This window comes from Onychomys torridus, chromosome 1 (assembly GCF_903995425.1).
Source record: "Onychomys torridus chromosome 1, mOncTor1.1, whole genome shotgun sequence".
Lineage (NCBI taxonomy): Eukaryota > Metazoa > Chordata > Mammalia > Rodentia > Cricetidae > Onychomys > Onychomys torridus.
This window is the reverse complement of record NC_050443.1, coordinates 124,443,561-124,464,894: the sequence shown is the minus strand read 5'-3', so window position 1 is coordinate 124,464,894 and position 21,334 is coordinate 124,443,561. Positions and strand designations below refer to the sequence as shown.

The 21,334-nt window shown below is 40.8% G+C and overlaps 1 protein-coding gene across 1 annotated transcript in view; it reads left to right on the top strand.

Moving 5' to 3' along the window:
* Positions 1-21,334, top strand: part of C1H11orf80 (chromosome 1 C11orf80 homolog) — an 88,501-nt gene that overhangs the window by 42,713 nt on the left and 24,454 nt on the right. The window contains 5 exon segments of the mRNA XM_036204200.1: positions 6,793-6,876; positions 12,344-12,399; positions 12,911-12,982; positions 13,549-13,744; positions 18,897-19,044. Of these exon segments, the coding sequence (XP_036060093.1) occupies positions 6,793-6,876; positions 12,344-12,399; positions 12,911-12,982; positions 13,549-13,744; positions 18,897-19,044 (556 nt within the window).

The following is a 21,334-nucleotide window of genomic DNA, read 5'->3' as shown; positions in this document are numbered from 1 at the left end:
CAAGGGAGAGGAGGAAGGAATATTTGCCCCAGAGGGACAAAGGACCGCCTCTGGATAGAAAGGAGTCAGATGTGGCCCATAAGCAAATGACAGTTTATAATGGGAAAGGGGGAAACTGTGTTAGGATGAATAAAGCTGTTATGAACATAATTGAGCAAGTGTCCTTGTGGTAGGATAGAACATCCTATATGCCCAGGGGTAGTAGATCTGGGTCTTGAGTTAGATCCATTCCCAATTTTCTAAGGAACCATCATATTAATTTCCATAGTGGCTGTACAAGTTTGCACTCCCACCAGCAATGGAGGGGTGTTCCCCTTGATCTACATCCTCTCCAGCATGAGCTGACACTTGTGTTTTTGATCTTAGCCATTCTGACAGGTGTAAGATGGAATCTCAAAGTAGTTTTGATTTCATTTCCCTGATGGCTAAGAAAATTGAACATTTCTTTAAGAGTTTCTCATCCATTTGAGATTCCTCTATTGGGAATTCTGTTTAGATTTGTACCCCAGGGTTTTGTTTTGTTTTTTTGTGTGTTTGTTTGAGACAGGGTTTCTCTGTGTAGCTTTGTGCCTGTACCCCAGTTTTTAATTGGTTTATTTGGTTTTTTTTATATCTAGTTTGTTGAGTTCTTTATGTATTTTGGATATTAGCCCTCTGCCAGATATGGAGTTGGTAAAAATCTTTTACCATTTTGTCCTATTGCTGGTGTCCTTTGCTTTACAGAAGCTTTTCAGTTTTGTGAGGTCCCATTTATAATTGTTGATCTTAATGCCCACACAATTGGTGTTTTGTTCAGGAAGTTATCTCCTGTGCCAATGTGTTCAAGGTTATTCCCGACTTTTTCTTCTATTAGGTTCAGTGTATCTGGTTTTATGTTGAGGTCTTTCACTAGGACTTGAGTTTTGTTCAGGGTGATAGATATGGATCTATTTGCATTCTTCTACATGCTGACATCCAGTTAGACCAGCACCATTTGCTAAAGATGTTTCTTTTTACCACTGTATATTTCTGGCTTCTTTATCAAAAATTAGGTGTCCATGGGTGTGTGGCTTTACATCTGGGTCTTTGATTTAATTTCATTGATCAACCTGTCTGTCTGTATGCTAATACTATGCGGTTTTATGACTTTTTTTGTCGGATCCCCTGAGACTGGAGTTACAGACAGTTGTGAGCTGCCATGTGCGTGCTGGGAATTGAACCCGGGTCCTCTGGAAGAGCAGTCAGTGCTCCTAATCACTAAGCCATCTCTCCAGACCCACAGTTTTTTATTATTATAGCTCTGTAGTGCAGCTTGAAATCAGGGATGGTGATACTTATGGAAGTTCTTTTATTGTACAGCTATAAAGAACTCAAGGAACTAGATATTTAAAAAAACAAACAAATAAACCAATTAAAAACTGGGATAAAGGCACAAAGCTACACAGAGAAACCCTGTCTCGAAAAACCAAAAACCAGCTATCCTGGTTTGTTTGTTTGTTTTCATATGAAGTTGAGTATTGTTCTTTCAAGGTCTGTATAGAATTGGGTTGGAATTTTGATGGGGATTGTGTTCAACCTGTAGATTGCTTTTGGTAGGATGACCGTTTTACTATAGTTAATCCTTCTGATCTATGAGCATCGGAGATCTTTCCATCTTCTGATACCTTTTTCAGTTTCTTTCTCCAAGGACTTGAAGTTTTTATCATACAAGTCTTTCACTTGCTTAGTTAGAGTTACCCCAAGATATTTTATATTATTTGTGGTTATTGTGAAGGATGTTGTTTCCCTGATTTCTTGGTTCTTTTGTCATCTGTATATAGAAAGGCTACTGATTTTTTTCTTTCTTTCTTTTTTTTTTTTTTGGTTTTTCAAGACAGGGTTTCTCTGTAGTTTTGGTGCCTGTCCTGGATCTCGCTCTGTAGACCAGGCAGGCCTCAAACTCACAGAGATCCTCCTGGCTCTGCCTCCCGAGTGCTGAGATTAAAGGCGTGCGCCACCACAGCCAGGCTGTGATTTTTAGTTAATCTTGTATCCAGCCACTTCACTATAGCTGTTTGTCAGCTGCAGGAGTTCCCTGGTAGAATTTTTGGGGTCACTTAATGTCTTTGGTTTTCTAGTGCTATGAAGAGACATCATGACCATGGCAACTCGAATGAAGGAAAACTTTTGAGACTGGCTTACACTCTCAGAGGTTTAGTCCATTATTTTCATGGTGGGAAGCAAGGCAGCATGCAAGTAGACATGATGCTGGAGAGGTAGCTGAGAGTTCTACATCTTGATCTGCAGGCAACAGGAAGTGAATGCTCACACTGGGTGTGGCTTGAGCATATATGAGAACTCAAAGCCCACTTTCATAGTGACACACTTCTTCCAACAAGACCACACCTACTCCAATAAGGCCATACCTCCTAATAGTGCCATTTCTTATGGGCCAAGCATTCAAACACATAAGTCTATGGGGGCCGTATTTATTCAAACCACCACACTTATGTATACTATCATATCATCTGCAAATAACAATACTTTGATTTCTTCCTTTCCAATTTGTATCCCCTTGATCTCCTTCAGTTGTCTTACTGCTTCAGCTAGAACTTCAATTACTATATTGAATATATATGGAGAGAGTGGACAGCCTCGTCTGGTCCTTGATTTTAGTGGAATTGCTTTGAGTTTCTGTTTTTTGTTTTTGTTTTTTGATGTTGGTTGTCATCTTGCTGTAAATGGCCTTTACTATGTTTAGGTATGTCCTTATATCTCTAATCTCCCCAAGACTTTTATCATGAAGAGGTGTTGGATTTTGTCAAAGGCTTTTTCAGTGTCTAATGAGATAATTATATGATTTTTTTTTCTTTAAGTTTGTTTATATGGTGGATTACAGTGATTGATTGTCATATGTTGAACCATTCCTGGATCTCTGGGATAAAGCCTACTTGATTATTGTGGATGATCTTTTTGATATGTTTTTGGATTTTATTTGCAAGTATTTTATTGAGCATTGGGTTTTTTCTTTTCTTTCTTTCTTTCTTTCTTTTTGTTTTGTTTTTTTTTTTTTTGGTTTTTTGAGACAGGGTTTCTGGAACTCACTCCGTAGCCCAGGCTGGCCTGGAACTCACAGAGATCTACCTGCCTCTGCCTCCCGGGTGCTGGGACTAAAGGCGTGCGCCACCATCATCCCCAGTGAGGTTTTTTTTTTTATTGTTGTTGTTTTTGTTTTTGTTTTTGTTTTTTTTACATCTATGTTCATGAGGGAAATTGCTCTATAATCCTCATTCTTTGTTGAATCTTTGTGTGGTTTGGGTATTAGGGTGACTGCGGCCTGATAAAATGAATTTAACAATGTTCCTTCTGTTTCTATTTTGTGTAACAATTTGAGAAGTATTGGCATTTGCTCTGCTTTGAAGTTTGGTAGAATTATGCACTAAAACTGTCTGGCACTGGTTTTTTTGTTTTTGTTTTTGTTTTTGTTTTTGTTTTTGTTTTTTTTTGGTTAGGAGAATTTTAATGACTGCTATTTCTTTAGGGGTTACAGGTCTGTTTAAATTGTTTATATGATCTTGATTTAACTTTGGTAAGTAATATCTATTGAGAAAATTATTCATTTCTTTTAGATTTTACCATTTTGTGAAATACAGGTTTTCAGTTTTGTTTTTCCCTTCTTTTTTTTTAAGATTTATTTATTCATTGTGTATACAGTGATCTGTCTGCATGTATGCCTGCAGGCCAGAAGAGGGCACTAGATCTCATTACTGATGGTTGTGAGCCACCATGTGGGTTCTGGGAATTTAACTCAGGACCTCAGAAAGAGCAGCCAGTGAGTGCTCTTAACCTCTGAGCCATCTCTCCAGGCCTTTTTTCCCTTAAAAAACAAAACAAACAAACAAAAAAAACCTTTTATTCTTCTCTCATACATTACATCCCAACTGCAGATTTCCTCCCTCAACCTATCCCAGTCCCTTCCCTCACCTCCCAGAGAACATGTTTTTAAATATGATGTAATGATTCTTTGAATTTCCTCAGTGTCTGTTGTTATGTCCGCCTTTTAGGTTCTGATTTTGTTAATTTGGATATCCTCTCTGAGTCTTTTAGCTAGTTTGGATAAGGGTTTGTTAAATTGCTAGTGTGAGATTTCTCCAATTTCTTTATGTAGGCACTTAGTGCTATGAACTTTTCCTCTTAGCACTGCTTTCATTGTGTCCCATAAATTTGGGTGTGTTGTGCGTTGATTTCTAGGAAGACTTTAATTTCTTTCTTTCTTTCTGCCTTGACCCAGTAGTCATTCAGTAGAGATTTGTTCAGTTTCCATGAGTTTGTAGACTTTCTGTTGTTTCTGTTGTTGTTGAAATCCAGCTTTAATCCATGGTGGTCTATTAGGATGCAGGGATTATTTCAATTTTCTTGTATCTGTTGAGACTTGCTTTGTTAACAAGTGTGTGATCAATTTTGGAGAATGTTCCATGAGGTGCTGAGAAGAAGGTGTGTTCTTTTGTGTCTGGGTGGAATGTTCTATAGATTCTGATAGGCCCATTTGGTTCATAACGTTAGTTCCATTATTTCTCTGTTTAGTTTTTGTCTGGATGACCTGTCCATTGATGAGAGTTGGATAATGAAGTCTCTCACTATCCATGTGTGAGGGTCTAAGTGTGATTTAAACTTTAATAGTGTTTCTTTTACAAATGTGGGTGCCCTTGCATTTGGGGCATAGATATTAAGAATTGAAAGAACATTTTGGTAGATTTTACCTTCCCCATCTATTTTTATTATTTTTGGTTTGAAGTCTATTTTGTTAGGTATTAGAATGGCCACACCAACTTGCTTCCATTTGCTTTGAAAATCTTTCTCTAACCCTTTACTCTGAGGTAATGTCCATCTTTGATGTTGAAGTGTGTTTCTTGTATGAAGGATGGATCCTGTTTTCACATCTGTTCAGTTAGTCAGTGTCTTTTTTTATTGGGGAATTGAGTCCATTGATACTGAGAGATATCAATGACCAATGATGTTTGTTAATTTCTGTTATTTTGTTGTTGTTGATGGTGGTGGTGGTGGTGGTGGTGGTGGTGTGTGTGTGTGTGTGTGTGTGTGTGTACATGCATGTGCACGCGTGCTTCCCTTCTTTTGATATTGCTAATGTGAGATTATTTCCTGTGTTTTAATGTGTGTAGTTAACCTCCTTGAGTCTGAGTTTTCCTTCTAGTACCTTCTGTAGGGCTGGATTTGTGGATAGATATTGTTTAAATTTGACTTTATCATGGAATGTATTATTTCCTCCATACATGGTAATTGGAAATTTTTCTGGGTATAGTATTCTGGGCTGGCATCTGTGGTCTCCTGGAGTCTGCGGGACATCTGTCTTGGCCCTTCTAGCTCTTAGAGTCTCCATTGAGAAGTCAGGATAATACTAAGAGCTCTGCCTTTATATGTTACTTTGCCTTTTCCCCTTGCAGCTTTTAATACTCTTTCTTTGTTCTGAATGTTTAGAGTTTTGATTAGTATGCAATGAGAGGCCTTTCTATTCTGGTCCAATTTTTTTGTGTTCTGTATGGTTCTTATACCTTTATAGGCATGTCCTTCTTCAGGTTAGGAAAATTTTCTTATATGATTTTGTAAAAATATTTTCTGGGCCTTTGAGCTGGGATTCTTCTCCTTCTATTCCTACTATTCTTAGGTTTAGTCTTTTCATAGTGTCCCAGATTTCCTGGATGTTTTAGGTCAGGAATTTTTTAGATTTAACATTTTCTTGGACCGATGTATCTATTTTTTCTATGGTATCTTCAATGCCTGAGATTCTCTCTTCCAACTCTTGTATTGGTGATGTTTGCTGTGGTGATGCTGTCTGCAGTTCCTGTTCACTTACCTGGATTTTCCATTTCCAGAATTCCCTGTTTGTGTTTTCTTTATTGCTTCTGTTTCCAGTTTCAGGGCTTAAACAGTTTTATTCATTTCCTTCAACTGTTTGTTTTTTCTTGGCTTTCTTGAAGGAATTTATTCATTTTATCCAAATTTCAGTCTTTTCCTCGATGTTTAAAGGTATTTACTGGGGTTGGGGATTTAGCTCAGTGGTAGAGCACTTGCCTAGCAAGTGCAAGGCCCTGGGTTTGGTCCTCAGCTCTGGCAAAAATAGGGGGGGGGGACTTATTAATTTCCTCCTTTATCATCTTCATAAAGTTAGTTTTAAGGTTGTTTTCTTACATTTCAGCTGTGTTGGAATATGCAGGCTTGCTGTAGTAGGATAGCTAGGCTCTGGTGGTGACATATTGCCCCAGCTGTTGTCAATTGTATTCTTACACTGGCATCTAGGCATCTTGATTTGAGGTGATTATAGGTCTAGGTGCCAATTTCCAAGTTTGCCTTTGTTGGATGGCTGTTTTCTTCCCTTGGTATCTGTTTCCGTTCTGGTCTTCTGGCTGGAGTGTCCTGGGGTTGAGTAGGTCAGTCTCCACCCTAGCTGGAGACTGGACTTCTGATGGCTGGGGTGGCCTCTGGTCAAGCAGGGAGTTTCCACCTGAATTGGGGGCTAAAGTTCTGGCAGCTGGTGTATCCTTTAGTCCAGCCGAGTGTCCTCTGGGGGTCAGGATGTGGTAACAAGGAGGGGAGGGCTGATTGGGGGGGGGTTGGGCAGGCACCAAGAGAATTGGGGGAGGGCATTTACCTGGGGTTCTGGTTGCCAGCTTGGCCTTGGTGGAGCAAGGGCTTCCATTGGAGTTGTGGGCTGGGATATCCTGAATATTTACTTTTATAGGAAGAAATACCTATTTAACTTATTTGTGCTGTTGGGTTTATATATATGGAGTTACAGACTGTGTTTACTTGTTACAGGCTCATGAAAGTCCTCGACGTTTGGTGACAGACTGTCTGGTTATAAAGCATTTTTTACGAAAAATCATCATAGTTCATCACAAGGTGAAGTTGTTCATTCTTTAAATAGAATCAATTTATCTATAGTTTCTTTAAAACAAGAACCTCACTGATGAGCCCTGACTGGTGTAGATCTTGTGATGTAGGCCAGGCTGGCCATACCTCAAAAGTCTGCCTGCCTCTGCCTCCTGAATATGGAATCAAAGATATGCACCCCCATGCAAGGCTCACCTTGGTTTAATTTTGGTAGATCATGAGCTTTAGGTTTTCTAGTTTAGAAGAACATACATTTTTTAAAATATAAGACCTAATGATTCTCTAAATTGCGTAGGCATCTGTTGTAATAGTTCCTTTTTTATCTCTAGTTTTATTCATTTGAATCTTCTCTGTTGCCAGGAGTTTTCCTGTGTCCTGTAGCCACTCAGTCCCAAATAAACACACAGAGGCTTATATTAATTACAAATTGTTTGGTCTATGGCTCAGGCTATTGCTAACTAGCTCTTTTATCTTAAATTAACCCATTTCTATTTATATATTTCCATGTGTCTCGTGGCTTTACCTGTGTTCCATTACATCTTGCTCTCCCAGCAGCCCACAGTGTCTTCCCTTACTTACTTTCTTCTCCCTATATCTCTGCTTGGATTTCCTGCCTGGCTATAACCTGCCCTGCCATAGGCCAGAGTAGCTTCTTTATTAACCAATGGTAGCAACACATATTCACAGCATACAGAAAGACCATCCCACAGCACTTCCCCCTTTTCTGTCTAATCAAAAAGGAAGATTTTCATTTATTATTATTATTATTATTATTATTATTATTATTACTATGTTTTAATTTTACACATCAGCCATGGGTTCCCCTGTCCTCCCCCGTCCCGCCCCCACCCCCACCTTCCCCCCATCCCCTCCCCTACCTTCCCATCTCCTCCAGGGCCAAGACTCCCCTGGGGATTCATTTAAACCTGGTGGATTCAGTACAGGCAGGTCCAGTCCCCTCCTTCTAGGCTGAGCATGTGTCCCTGTGTAAGCCCTAGGTTCCAAACAGCCAGCTCATGCACTAAGGACAGGTCCTGGTCCCACAACCTGGATGCCTCCCAGGCAGATCAAGCTATTCAATTGTCTCACTTATCCAGAGGGCCTGATCCAGCTGGGGGCTCCACAGCTGTTGGTTCATAATTCATGTGCTTCCATTTGATTGACTATTTGTCCCTGTGCTTTTTGCAATCTTGGTCTCAACAATTCACGCTCTTGCAGTCCCTCCTCTTTCTCACCAGTTGGACACCTGGAGCTCCACCTGGGGCCTGGCTGAGGATCTCTGCATCCACTTCCACCAGTTATTGGATGAGAGTTCCAGCACGACTGTTAGGGTGTTTAGTCATCTGATCACCAGACTAGGTCAGATCAGGCTTTCTCTCGACCATTGCCAGCAGTCTACAGAGGATGTATCATTTTGGATTTCTGGGGACCTCTCCAGCACTCTGCCTATTCCTGTTCTCATGTGGTCTTCATTTATCATGGTCTGTTATTCCTCGTTCTCCCTTTCTGTTCTTGATCCAGCTGGGATCTCCTGCTCCCCTAAGCTTTCTTTCTCTCAAATCTTGCCCTTCATTACTTCCACTGTTGTTCAGGTTGTTCATGTAGATCTCATCCATTTCTCTATCACTGGGTGATCCCTGGGTCTTTTCTAGGGTCCCGTTTTCTAGGTAGCCTCCCTGGAGTTGTGTAGGAGTCTAGTCATCTTTGTTTTACATCTAGTATCCTCCTATGAGTGAGTACATACCATGTTTGTCCTTCTGAGTCTGGGTTGCCTCACTCAGGATGATTTTTTCTAGATCCATCCAATTGCCTGCAAACATCATGATGTCATTGTTTTTCTCTGCTGAGTAGTACTCCATTGTGTATATGTACCATATTTTCTCTATCCATTCTTCAGTTGAAGGGCATCTAGGTTGTTTCCAGGTTCTCGCTATTACAAACAATGCTGATAGGAACATAGCTGAGCAGATTCCCTTGTGGTATGATTGAGCATTCCTTGGGTATATGTCCAAGAGTGCTACAGCTGGGTCTCGGGGGAGTTGGATTCCCAATTTTTTAAGGAAGCGCCATATTGTTTTCCAAAGTGGCTGTACAAGCTTGTATTCCCACCAACAGTGGAGGAGAGTTCCCTTTGCTCCACATCCTCTCCAGCATAAACTGTCTTCTGTGTTTTTGATCTTAGCCATTCTGACAGGTGTAAGGTGGTATCTCAGAGTCGTTTTGATTTGCATTTCCCGGATAACTAGGGATGTTGAGCAATTCCTTAAATGTCTTTCATTTTAACATAGTAAAATTACATATAACAAAACATTATCAAGCAAGAATTATAGTTACAATATCTATTCTATTTGTTATTTGGCAAATTTAAATAAAATATTCTATCCTATTTTTGTGAGTCTAAAGTTTTTTTTTTTTATTTTGCTTTTCCTTTGTTTGATTGGTTTTTTGTTTGTTTGTTTGTTTTTGTTTTTTTGAAACAGGATCTCACCATGTAGCCCTGGCTCTCCTGGAACTCACTCTGTAGACCAGGCTGGCCATGAACTCATAGAGATCCACCTGCCTCTGCCTCCTGAGTGCTGGGATTAAAGGTGTGAGCCACTACTGCCCAGCCCTTGAGTCTAAAGTTTTATATCTAATTTATCTTTTATGTATCTTCTCAAAGACCCAACTGTAAGGATTTTTTTGTTTTAATGTAATTAACGTCTACCCTGATCATAAGTGGGGCTTATTCTTCCTCTGGATCTGTAAGGCATTTGTTAAGTCACTTGAGATTGCTCTGGTTTTTGTTTGTTTGTTTTTGTTTTTGTCAGAGCTGAGGACCAAACCCAGGGCCTTGCGCTTGCTAGGCAAGCGCTCTACCACTGAGCTAAATCCCCAACCCCCGCTCTGATTTCTTAATGGAGTCACTTGAAGCTTTGAACTTCTCTCTTAGGACTATAGTCCCACACATCTCAATATGTTGTGTTCATTTCTATTTGTCTCTAGGAATGTCTTGATTTCCTTCTTGATTTCTTCAAGGGCCATTCATCATTCAGTAGTGTGTTGTCCGCTCTTCATGAGTCTGTATTTCTAGGTTTTTCTTGTAGGTGTGAAGTGTTAGTCCATTGTGATCAGATAGAACATAGGGAATTAGTTCAGTTTTCCTGTATTTGTTAAGACTTTGTATCCTAACCTATATTGTATTTCAGAGAAAGGGCCATAGGCTGCTCTGTATCTTGCAATTTTGAGTATTGAATATCCTGTAGATTTCTGTTAAGTTTGTTGTCTATGATGTCATTTGTACCCACCACTATTGTGCTGGAGTTAATCTGTGACTTTACATCTAGTTACATTTGTTGTATGAAATCCTGTGCATCTGTATTTGGAGCATACAAGTTTAAATTGTTATAATCTCCTGACATATTTTTTTCCTTAATCAGTGGCTTCATGTGTCTTTTCTCACTAGTTATTTGTTTGTTTTTTGTTTTTTTTTAAGACAGTTTCTCTGTGTAGCTTTTGTGCCTTTCCTGGAACTCATTCTGTAGCTCAGGCTGGCCTTGAACTCACAGAGATCCGCCTGCCTCTGCTTCCTGGGTACTGGGATTAAAGGTGTGTGCCACCACCACCCGGCTTTCTCTCTAATTTTTGTTTGAAGTCTGTTTAGTCAGATGTTATAGCAGCAACACCTGTTTGTTTCCTAAGTCCATTTACTTGGAACACCTTTTTCTGTCCTTCAATTTAAGGGTGCAGTATCTGTCTTTTGAGGTGAAGTTTTTAGAGCCAACAAATAAATGGTTCCTAGATTTGGCCCAATCTACTAGTCTTTTCCTTTGGGGGGGAATTAAAGTCATTAATATTCAGAGTTATTAATGAGAAGTATGTATTGATTCTTGCCATTTCATTGATTTTGTAGTATTTGTTTTTCCTATTCTTCTCTTGCTTAACTGTTACTCTGGTGTGGTTTATGTGTGCATGCGTGCGTGCGTGTGTGCGTGCGTGCGTGTGTGTGTGTTTCTGTCTGGCTGGCTGGCTGGCTATTTGATGGTATTTTCTTCTCCTTTTACCTCTGTCCTTGTTGAATTAATTGTTCCAGTTCTTCCACTTTGTCTCTCCATGACCCATTATGTTGCAGAGACTTCCCAGAGTTCTTTTATTTGACTTGCTATGATTTTTTCTATCCAGTGTCAGCTTGTTTTCCTTCAGTGTTTCTTTTTGTGGAATCCCTCTTTTATGTCATCCATTGCTGTTCTTATTTCATCCCTCTGTGTCTTTGAGCACTTATAGTCATTCTGTCTGGGATTTATCATCTGGTGTTATTTCATTGCTTTTTTTTTAAAATCAGCTATATTGCTTCAAGCAGGATTTGGATGTGATAGAGTTCAATATGTACTTCAGAGATTAGTACCTAGTCCAGTAGCTCAGGGGTGCCTGGCATGAGTCTATATTCTTGGATATTAACTGGAAGAGCAACCACAGCTTTATACTGCTGTGCAAATGCCATTCTAGCCAGTTAACAACAGTGGCCCCTTACTCCATAATTGCTAGAGATAAACAACCAAGAATAGTATGGATTCTACTGAGATTTTCGTCAGGAAATGATGATTTGGGAGCAAGAGAGATTGCTCCGTGGTTAAGCACACATTGTTTTCTCTCCCACTTCTAATCTTTTGTAAAACGGTGAGCAGTATGAACTTTTACAAGAGGACCTGAGTTCAGTTCCCAGCATTCATATCAAGTGGCTCATAACTACCTGTAACCAGCCCCTGGGGATCTGACACCCTGTCTGGCCTCTGGTGTCACTGCACCAGTATGGATATATAAAAATCATTACAAACTTTAAAGTCAATTTTCAAAAGATTAGAAGTAGGAGAAAAGGAGAGTGGGAAGGGATCAGAATTAAGGATGAGACCTTGAAATAACTGATGTAGGTGAAGAAGCTGGAGGGGAGTTGGGGTTGTAGATCTGGGAGATTGCAGCTAAGATGTGCAATGAGAAGATAAGGGTGAGAGGAAGAGAGTTGAGAGGGACATAAGAGGAGGTGCAGGTGAAGAGCATCGTAACGCATGCCTGGGGGTAAGCCGAGGGAGACGCATGAACAGTCCAAAACCAAATTGACCAATACAAACAAAAGCAAAAGCATCCCAAGACATACATGCAGGTGTGAGAAATAACAGAAAGTAAGAAGTACGCGTCTGTGGAGTGAATTGCTTGCATAACTGTGCTGAGTGGTAAATGAAGTTCTCAGATTCCCTTTGACTCTCAGGTTCTGTGTGGTGCTGTGGGGGCCAGTGGGAGGGGCTTTGGTCTCCGAAGCTTCAGTGTTGGTGGGTTCTGGCCTGTGGGGGAGGAGAGGTTTTCAATCCTTTTCTGGTGGTTCCCTGAGATCCCTGCACTCCACTGAGGCCTATTTTGGTCCTGCAGGTTGGGTGTGTGGACTTTTTTTTAAATCGCTGTCCTGACTAGTATGAAATCTTATCCTTCATTTGTTGTTTTGCAGCTCAAGTTTAATTTCAGTTTAACGGTGAATGGGATCCATTCTGCAGAGATCTTTGGGTCTGTAAATGATTTTATGGCTCTAAATGATTTTTAAGCATGATTACCCTGTGTTTACAACAGGTTTACAGTTTGATTTCTTAGTCCAAAATCTCTTTGAAACTAATCCTGAAACCCTCACATTTTCTTATTCTATACTAGCTTTTTTTTTTTTTTTTTTTTTTAAAGATTTGTTATGTATACAGTGTTCTGCCTGCATGTATGTCTTCAGGCCAGAAGAGGGTGAGCCACCATGTGGTAGCTGGGAATTGAACTCAGGACCTCAGGACCTCTGGAAGAGCAGTCAGTGCTCTTAACCACTGAGCTATCTCTCCAGCCTCTATACTAGCTTTTAACAAGCAAATATGTTTCTCCTAACCTTACATGTTTCTCCCTTTCACTGAGGGGAATGAGCTTGAAAGTGTGGTTTTCCTTTTGGTCTTTGGTTGCTGAGTTCCAGTGATCTCGGGGTGGTAGTAGTCATGAGCCAACTAGAGACTGAGTGGAGAGGTGACCTCATTTTGTTTTGCAGGGTAGAGAACGAGCCGACTTTGAGACTGTCCAATGGCATCACTCTTGCTGTGGACTTTCAGCATTATGTGAGGTAGAAGCTGGAAATGGTCTCCTTGCCTTTTCCTTTCCTCTTCTCTCCCTTTCTCCTCCCTCCAATCCCCCTCCTCTCATCTTTTGTTTAGAAGAGACCTGTGTGCGTGTGGGGGAGCAAATCAACCACCTTCTTTGTTGGAGAGGATGAGAGACTAATTCTTCTCGCTGTTCTTACCTGACAGCAACCTCTGACCTACACAGAGGAACGTGTAGTGTGCCCAGAGGCAGCCTCTGAAGGGTCATGGGCCAGTTTTAGGCCATTTGCTCATAGTCATCACACACAATACTGATCTTTGAATGGTTTTGGAAATATATGCTTAGAACCATAGAGTATAATTGCAATGGAGAGAATACAATTTGAGACAAAGAAACTATCATGAGAGACAACAAAAGCAGGAGCCATGATGTAGTCTTTGGAATGCCATTTTTTTCTGATCTTCTACAGATAAGATAATGTGGTAGGGCGTATGGCTATGTGTATACTGAGCAGTTAAGGAATTTTAAATGCCCATTAAATAATTTCTTGAAGAAAAAGTCAAATTTGTCTCATATGTTTTTTAATAGTAAGCCAAAATTGAGTCCCAGTGGGTCACACTGCAGCAGAATCCACCCTGTGCTCGGACATCCAGCAGTGCTGTCCATCCCTGACGGCACGGCCAACGCGGCGTCAGTGGGCAAACTGACACTGACTCCGGTTGCAGCTCTGTGCCCCAGCCCCAAGAGCTTCTCCAGCCAACTGAACAGGATTGCTTCAGTTTCCATATCCTTTGGACAGGTTCTACCCAATTGCCTTTGAAGATGAGTTTTTAATTCTAATTTTAGGCAAGTATTTATATATGAGTTATATATCTGTAACCCTATATGACTGTATAAAAGTATAACCCAGTGTGAATGCTAGGCTTGAAGTATTTGCCAAAGAACTGAATACAACAGATAGTGAAAGGCAGAGATGACACCAGAAAAAATGGTTGGAATCCAGTGTGGTGGGTCTTGTATGCCTTACTAAGTAATGTGACCTGCATTCTCTACGGTGGGAAACACTGAAGGATTTGGCAAGAGCCTGTTCAGAGTGCTGTAGGAGAAAAGTCGTGACTACCAAACATGTGAGTGAAGTGGAATAAGAGCTAGTAAGTCCTGAGTTCAAACTACGTGTGTAGAAAGGCAAGAGTTAACGCTTGAAGAACTTAATTTAAGGAAACCAGTATTCATTACTGAAGTGGGAGAGCCTGGAGAAGGAGTGGTTTTGCTTCTTTGTTTTTAAGATGGGATCTCGTATATTCCAGGCCGGATTCAAACTCAGTAGCTTTGGATGCCCTTAGACTACAATCCTTCTGCCTCCTTCTCCCAAGTGCTTGGGTTATAGATGTGAACCACCACCCCTGGTTTATCCCATGAGTAAAAATGTTCTATAGTGTCTTGTTGAGACTGGGACATGGGGGTGGCAATGCTGTGTGATAGAAGCAACTGGTTTAACCAGCCTTGCTCTTGCTTCCTCAGCTTTAAAGTAAAGATGAAAGTATCTCATGGGTTGATTTTTTTTCTCCTGCTTTGTGGAGAACTATAATCCATATGAAGCTCTTCATACAGGAATGTCCAACCCATGACTATAATGTCATGTGGCCCAGGGTAGCTATGAATGTGGCCCAGCACAAAGTTGGAAACTTACTTAAAACATCATGAGTTTTAAGTTTTTGTAACAATGGGAATTTTGTAGATGACCACATCATGTTGCACTACCATACAAAATAAATGTGTGTGTGTGTTGTGTAGGCATGAATGGCTTCAATTTTGTGGTGGTGTGCAGCTTCCAGGTGACCTTCCATGTGCAGATAGTCAGCTTGGCACCGTCAGACATTATGGGCTTTCGGTGACTTGACAAGTGAAATTCTGATTATCAGTATTTACATGTGTTCTAGACGGGGATTCTCTATGTAGCCTGGCTGTTGTGGACTAGCTCTGCAGACAGGCTGGCCTTGAACTCACAGAGACCACCTGCCTCTTCTCAAGTACTGGGATTAGAGGTGTATATCACCACTACTAGAACTGATTGGCAATAATATTTTAACTTATCATTGCAAACCATAGGTGTTTAATGTTATTCACATAGTTTTGATTATTGGGGGTCTTTCCTCGCCTCCTTTGTGCCTCACCAGTCTCCCACCATGCTTTACAGTCAGCCCTTTGTTTCTCACGTCATTGAAGATCCAGACATAAATCCAAACACTTATGGACACCTGATTTTTGACAAAGAAGCCAATATTATACAATGGAAAAAAGAAAGTATTTTCAACAATGGTGCTGGCATAACTGGATGTTGGCATGTAGAAGATTGCAAATAGATCCATATTTATCAGCCTGCATAAAACTCAAGTCCAAGTGGATCAAAGACCTCAACATAAATCCAGATACACTGAACCTGTCAGAAGAGAAAGGGGGAAATAATCTCGAATATATTGGCACAGGAGACAGCTTCCTGAACAGAATACTAATAGCACAGGCACAAAAGTTGAAATTAATAAATGGGACCTCATGAAAGTGAAAAGTTTCTGTAAGGCAAAGGACACGTCAATAAGCAGCTAAGATGTGGAAAGACCTAAGCTTTGCTGTCTATTTTCCTATCAGCCAATTTTTATGATAAAAGTAAATGCTGTCCTTTTCTCCATTACCATTATTTTAATCCCAGTGTGATCTCTACAATGACCTTAGAAAACAGAACCCCAAAATTATGGGTGAAAAAAAATTGTTCAACCCAAAGTAGATGACCACTCTTTTGTCAAGGCAAATAATAAGGCTGTTATATAACACGCTGTGTAGAACAGTGTTCTAAAGAGAGAACTTAGATTGCCTTTCCAGACTGCCAGAGAGAACCTCCAGGCTGTGGAGCAGGCAGGTATGCTCACCTAGAGTCTGGGGGATCTGAGAGGAGATGATTTGAGAGCCAGGCTGCCAGAGCTTACAAGGAAACTGAAGAGAAGTGCACAGATTCAGAGCTCCGCAGGCAGTGCTGGCCTACACAAAGCCAGGACAGTCCCTCCCATTAGGCTAAATGGAGAAATCTGCATCTCCTGGCATCACATTGAATTTTCCCGAATAATAGGTGGATCCTTGGGGCTCACGAGCTGTCCAGCCTCAATTAATTGACAAATTTGAGGCAAGGGAGACACTGTCTCAAAACAGGATGGATGGTATCTGAAGAATGACAGCCAAGTTGTCCTCTGACCTGCACATGCACACACAAACACACAAGTGAAGACAAGGACTGGTCCTGAGGGCTTTTTTTTTTTTTTTTTGGTTTTTCAAGACAGGGTTTCTCTGTGTAGCTTTGCACCTTTCCTGGAACTCACTTTGTAGACCAGGCTGGCCTCGAACTCACAGAGATTCGCCTGCCTCTGCCTCCCAAGTGCTGGGATTAAAGGCGTGCTCCACCAATGCCCGTCGAGGGCTCATTTTTATAATTCCAGAACATGGGATCCTGAAGCTGGAAAATGCCTGGGATACAGAGTGAGAACCTCCCCGCAGAACCCTCCCACCTCCAAACAAAAACCAGTGAATTCAAGATTAAGTCTTTTTCAGGCATTCAAAAGAGTCAAGAATTCACTAACAAGCAGTATTATAAAAATGCTTAATGAAATCCTTTAAAATTCTTATTTTGTAGCCAGATGGTGGTGATGTACACCTTTGATCCTAGCACTAAAGAGGTGGGAGCAGGCAGATCTCTGTGAGTTCTAGGCCAGCACAGAGTAAATTCCAGGATAGCCTGTGCTACACAGAGAAACCTTGTCTTGAAAAACCAAAAGACAAAGTATTCTTTGACAATTTCATGTTTTTATATATATATATATATATATATATTGTATATATATTTATATATATATATATAAAAAATATATATCCCACCTCCAAATCTTACTTGACAACAATAACATGGAGCCAATCCGGAAGAAATGGAAGTGTATTGTTGGATTCTTCTATATATGTCAACTGTTGACTTCTGTTAAAATTTTAAAGCCTAAAGCAATGAGTCATGACAAATGTGTCAAAACAGAGTAAGAATTCTCTTTCTTTCTTTTTTTTTGACATTGCTTGATCAAAAGCTTTTATTCTTTCCTTTTTTTCTTTCTTTCTTTCTTTTATTTTTTTTTTTTTTTGAGATAGAATTCTCAATCCAAAATAGAGTCCAAAAATAGTAAAGAGAACAAATGGAAAACATTTAACAAGGGGATTTAATACCATGGCTGTGTTCATATTAAATGTAAATGGTTTTAAGTGTCCAGTTAAGGTCTAGTAATATAGTTCAGTCGGTAGGGTGCTTGACTAGTATGCTCAAAGCCCTGCATTTGGACCTCCGTACTACATAAACTGAGCATAGTGGTATATACCTGTAATCTCAGCACTCAGGAGGTGAATACAGGATCAAAAGTTCAAGGCCATCCTTGGCTATGAACATAGTTTTGAGGCTAGACTAGGCTACATGAAACCCTGCCTTAAAGGAAGGTAGGGCTTGAGAGATGGCTTAGTGGTTAAGAACATTGGCAGTTTTTCCGGAGGACCTGGGTTCAATTCCCAGCTCCCACATAGCAGTTCACTACTGTCTGTAACTCCAGTTCCAGGGGACCTGATGCCCTTTCTGGCCTTTACAGGCACTGCATGCATGAGCCAAATAGCACGCAGACAAAACACCCATACAAATAAAGTGAAAATGATTTTTAAAAGTAAAACACCAGCGCAAGGCCCTGGGTTCGATCCTCAGCTAAAAAATAAAAAAAGTAAAACACCAGCTGAGCAGTGATGGTGCATGTCTCTAATCCCAGCATTCAAGAGGTGGAGGCAGGCGGTTTCTGAGTTGAGGGCCAGCCTGGTCTACAGAGCGAATTCTAGGACAGCCAGGGATATGCAGAAAAAATACCCAATCATAAGACAACCATATGCGTGGACTCTAGAAACTCTGTTTTTTAAAATTCTTCACATTATATGTGAAGCAACTCAAAGGTCCTCTGATGCTGGACAATGAGTGTGATGGCCTCACTTCCTGTGCTAATGCCTGCTGGGGTCTGTGAAGGAGACTTTGAGAGTTCAGCCTCCCTTTGTTCTGTGACTTTCTAAAACGTTTTATTCTATAGTATATAGACAGCCCCTGCCCAACAAGGAACATCTGCCTCCAGGTGTCAAGTGCTGATACATATTGAGAAACCCTATTCAGGGCATGAGCATAAGAAAGCAAAAGTTGCCAGGATGGTGGCGCATGCCTTTAATCTCAGCACTCGGGAGGCAGAGGCAGGTGGATTTCTCTGAGTTCGAGGCCAGCCTGGTCTACAGAGCAAGATCTCGGGCAGGCTCCAAAACTACACAGAGAAACCCTGTCTCAGAAGAAAAAAAAAAAATCCAGAGGAGAGTGATTATTTCCAGGGCTTTGTCTTAGTGCAAAGTAGGGTTGGAAAAGTGAGAGGAAGTTTCCCTCAATCCAAATGCACTCAGTTCTTTTCTAGAAAATACCCCTTTGTATGCAGTCCTACCCAAGCATGCTCTACCTCGTACTGAAGTTTACTAGGTTTTAAGTGTCTACCATACTAAAATGTAGTAAAACTTGAGCACAGATGCTGAATCTAATTCCTCATCTTCATACCTCCAGATCCTAGCATTGTGTTTAGCTTGTAGTACCATTCTAATTTATGATCAGCTGACTAAGATGAATCAGTAAATTGTCACTCATTAATACCCTGCAAAAGTAAGTCTGAGGATTCTGGTAGATCTCCAGTGCATCATGCCTGTCTTTGTTGTGGTAAAAGCTAAATATGCAATTGTATAGCATATGTGTATATTCCTAGGAGTGTGAACCAGGCCAGTATGTAAGTTTGTTTTATATGAGTACATAGTTGTAAGAAAAGTTTGACAGTTTTCTTTAGCAGCTATACATATTTCTGTATGGACCTTTGGGTCTACCTCTGATATCAGATCAGGAGCAGCCAAGTACCACTGTCTTCAGAGATACTTCTTATTTCATTGACTGGAAGAAACACAATTTGTTTATGGTGCCCAGTTTGGATCTCAATTTGGATACAGGTATGTATCTACATTTTGCACCAAAATTTAGAAACCCAAAGAATTAGAGAAATGAATATCTAAGCAGATGTCTGTGAAAATAGGACCTAGTAATATGTTGGTTGACAAGAGAATGGGGATCTGACCGCATTTGAGAGCCCACTTAGAACAAGGCAGTGTGTCCCACACATAGCTCACTGAGAGCCTGCTTTGTCATGGAGTCTGACACTTTTCTCACTTCCTCTGGTACCTCTCTTTCTCATGCTTTTCCCAGGGCCCTTCTTGAGCAAACGTTGTACTTTCATCTGTCCGTTTGGAAGCTTTAGGACAGAAGATGAGGGACAAAGACTCTTCTGTATGTGGAAGAGAAGTCATGTCTGTTTAAATGAGTGTTAGTGCACAGGAAACTACTTAGAAGAGATCAAATGCAACACAAACACCAGCTCTAATAACATGAAACCTAGAAAGCTGGCTGTGGTACTCATGTAGGGTCCAACCAAGTTAATTTTGGGTAAGTGTACTAAATGTTGAAGGGTTAGGACCAGCAAGATGGCTCAGAGGTACCTGCTATCAAGCCCTAACGACCTGAGTTCTATCCCTGGGATCCACAAGGTAGAAGGAGAGATCTACCCTGCAAGTTGTCTTCTGACTTCCACATATGCACCATGGCACATGGATGCACAACACATACACAGAAGACAATTAGCATACTTTTTAGAAAGTGAATGGTTAATAACTGGATCAATAAATACAGCTGCAACCATGGTGACGGTCTTGGAGGTTTACAGTTCTGAGTTTGAGTATTTGAGCCCTATAGAAAATGGCCAGTAGAGAAAGGGATGTTCTAGGATTTTTACTAGCATGAAAAGATTGCTGCATCTTGGGATAAGGTAGCATCTTGAGGGTATCTAAGAAATCAGCCTCCAGAGAAGGGTCTTTGTCCTTGAGAACACAGTTATCCAGAGAGTGGGATGAGAGGAAGCATCCTTGGACAGTCTCTGGAAGTATGTAGTTTTGAGAGGAAACAATTTGCAGTCTTAACAGGTGGGGTGTCATGGGTCTTGACTAGAAGGGAGACCTAACTGGATTTCTGGGATCTTACTTTTAAAAACAATTGAGATTGAATTTTATTGTAGCCTATGTTGGCCTCCAACGTGATGCGAAGCCAAGAATGACCCTGAAAACTTCTAATCCTTCTGCTTCTGCCTCTTAAGTGCTGGGTTACAGGCATGTGTCACTAGGCCTGATTTATACAGTGCTGGGGATGAACTCAGTTTTATGTATGCAAGGCAGCACTCTACCAACTGAGCTACAGCCCCAGCCTTCATTCACTCTTTGCTGCTCTCTTTCATTCTTAGACTTTGCTGGTTTCCATTGTTTCTACAGTTCACTGTGTCGTAACTTTGGTCAGTTAACTCTGCAAATGAATAAATACAGAAAACTCCCCTCGTTTCTCACATCCATTTCTTTTTTGCTCTTTGAGACAGGGTCACACACTGTCAAATTCCATAGCATAGGCTGTCCTCAACTTGCTGTAGCCCTCCTTGTACTGGTGTTTGGTTCCCAAGTACTAAGATTATAGGAGCATGCTCCCACACCATGCTCCTTCCTTCAGTTCTCAAAGGACAGAACTAGGATCCACAGGAGATACTTTCCACTGTGGATCTGGATGTGGGACTACCCTTTGGAACCTTAAAGGGTGTGACTAGTACTTAGGAACACAGATTTTGAGTTGATCTGGCTAGATCTACCACTCAGTTCTGCCATTCACAAGCTCATACTGGACAAGTTTCTCTGACTCTTACTAGCCACACCTACCTTAGAAAGGTCCACAGGAAGAGGCTAGAGAGATGGTTCAGTGGTGAAGAGTATTTGCTGCTCTTGCAGAGGACTCGAGTTTAGTTCCTAGCACCTACATGATAGCTCACAACTGCCTGTAACTCCAGTTCTAGAGGATCTGATACCCTCTTCTGATCTCTACAGGCTTTGCACATATGTGATACATATACATACATACAAGCACAATACTGATATATAAAATAAATTTTTTTGAGCTAAATAGGTTGCTCCATGGTTAAAAGCACTAGCTACTCTTCCAGAGGACCTGGGTTCAATTCCCAACACCCACATGGTAGCTCACAGCTATCTGCAACTCTAGTTCCAGGGGATCTGACACCCTCACATCAATTCACATAAAATAAAATTTAAAAATTATTTTAAGAAAAGTCCACAAGGCCAAGTATGGTGGTCCATACCTTTAATCCCAACACTTTAGAGTCAGAGGTAGGTGAATACTCTAAGTTCAAACCCT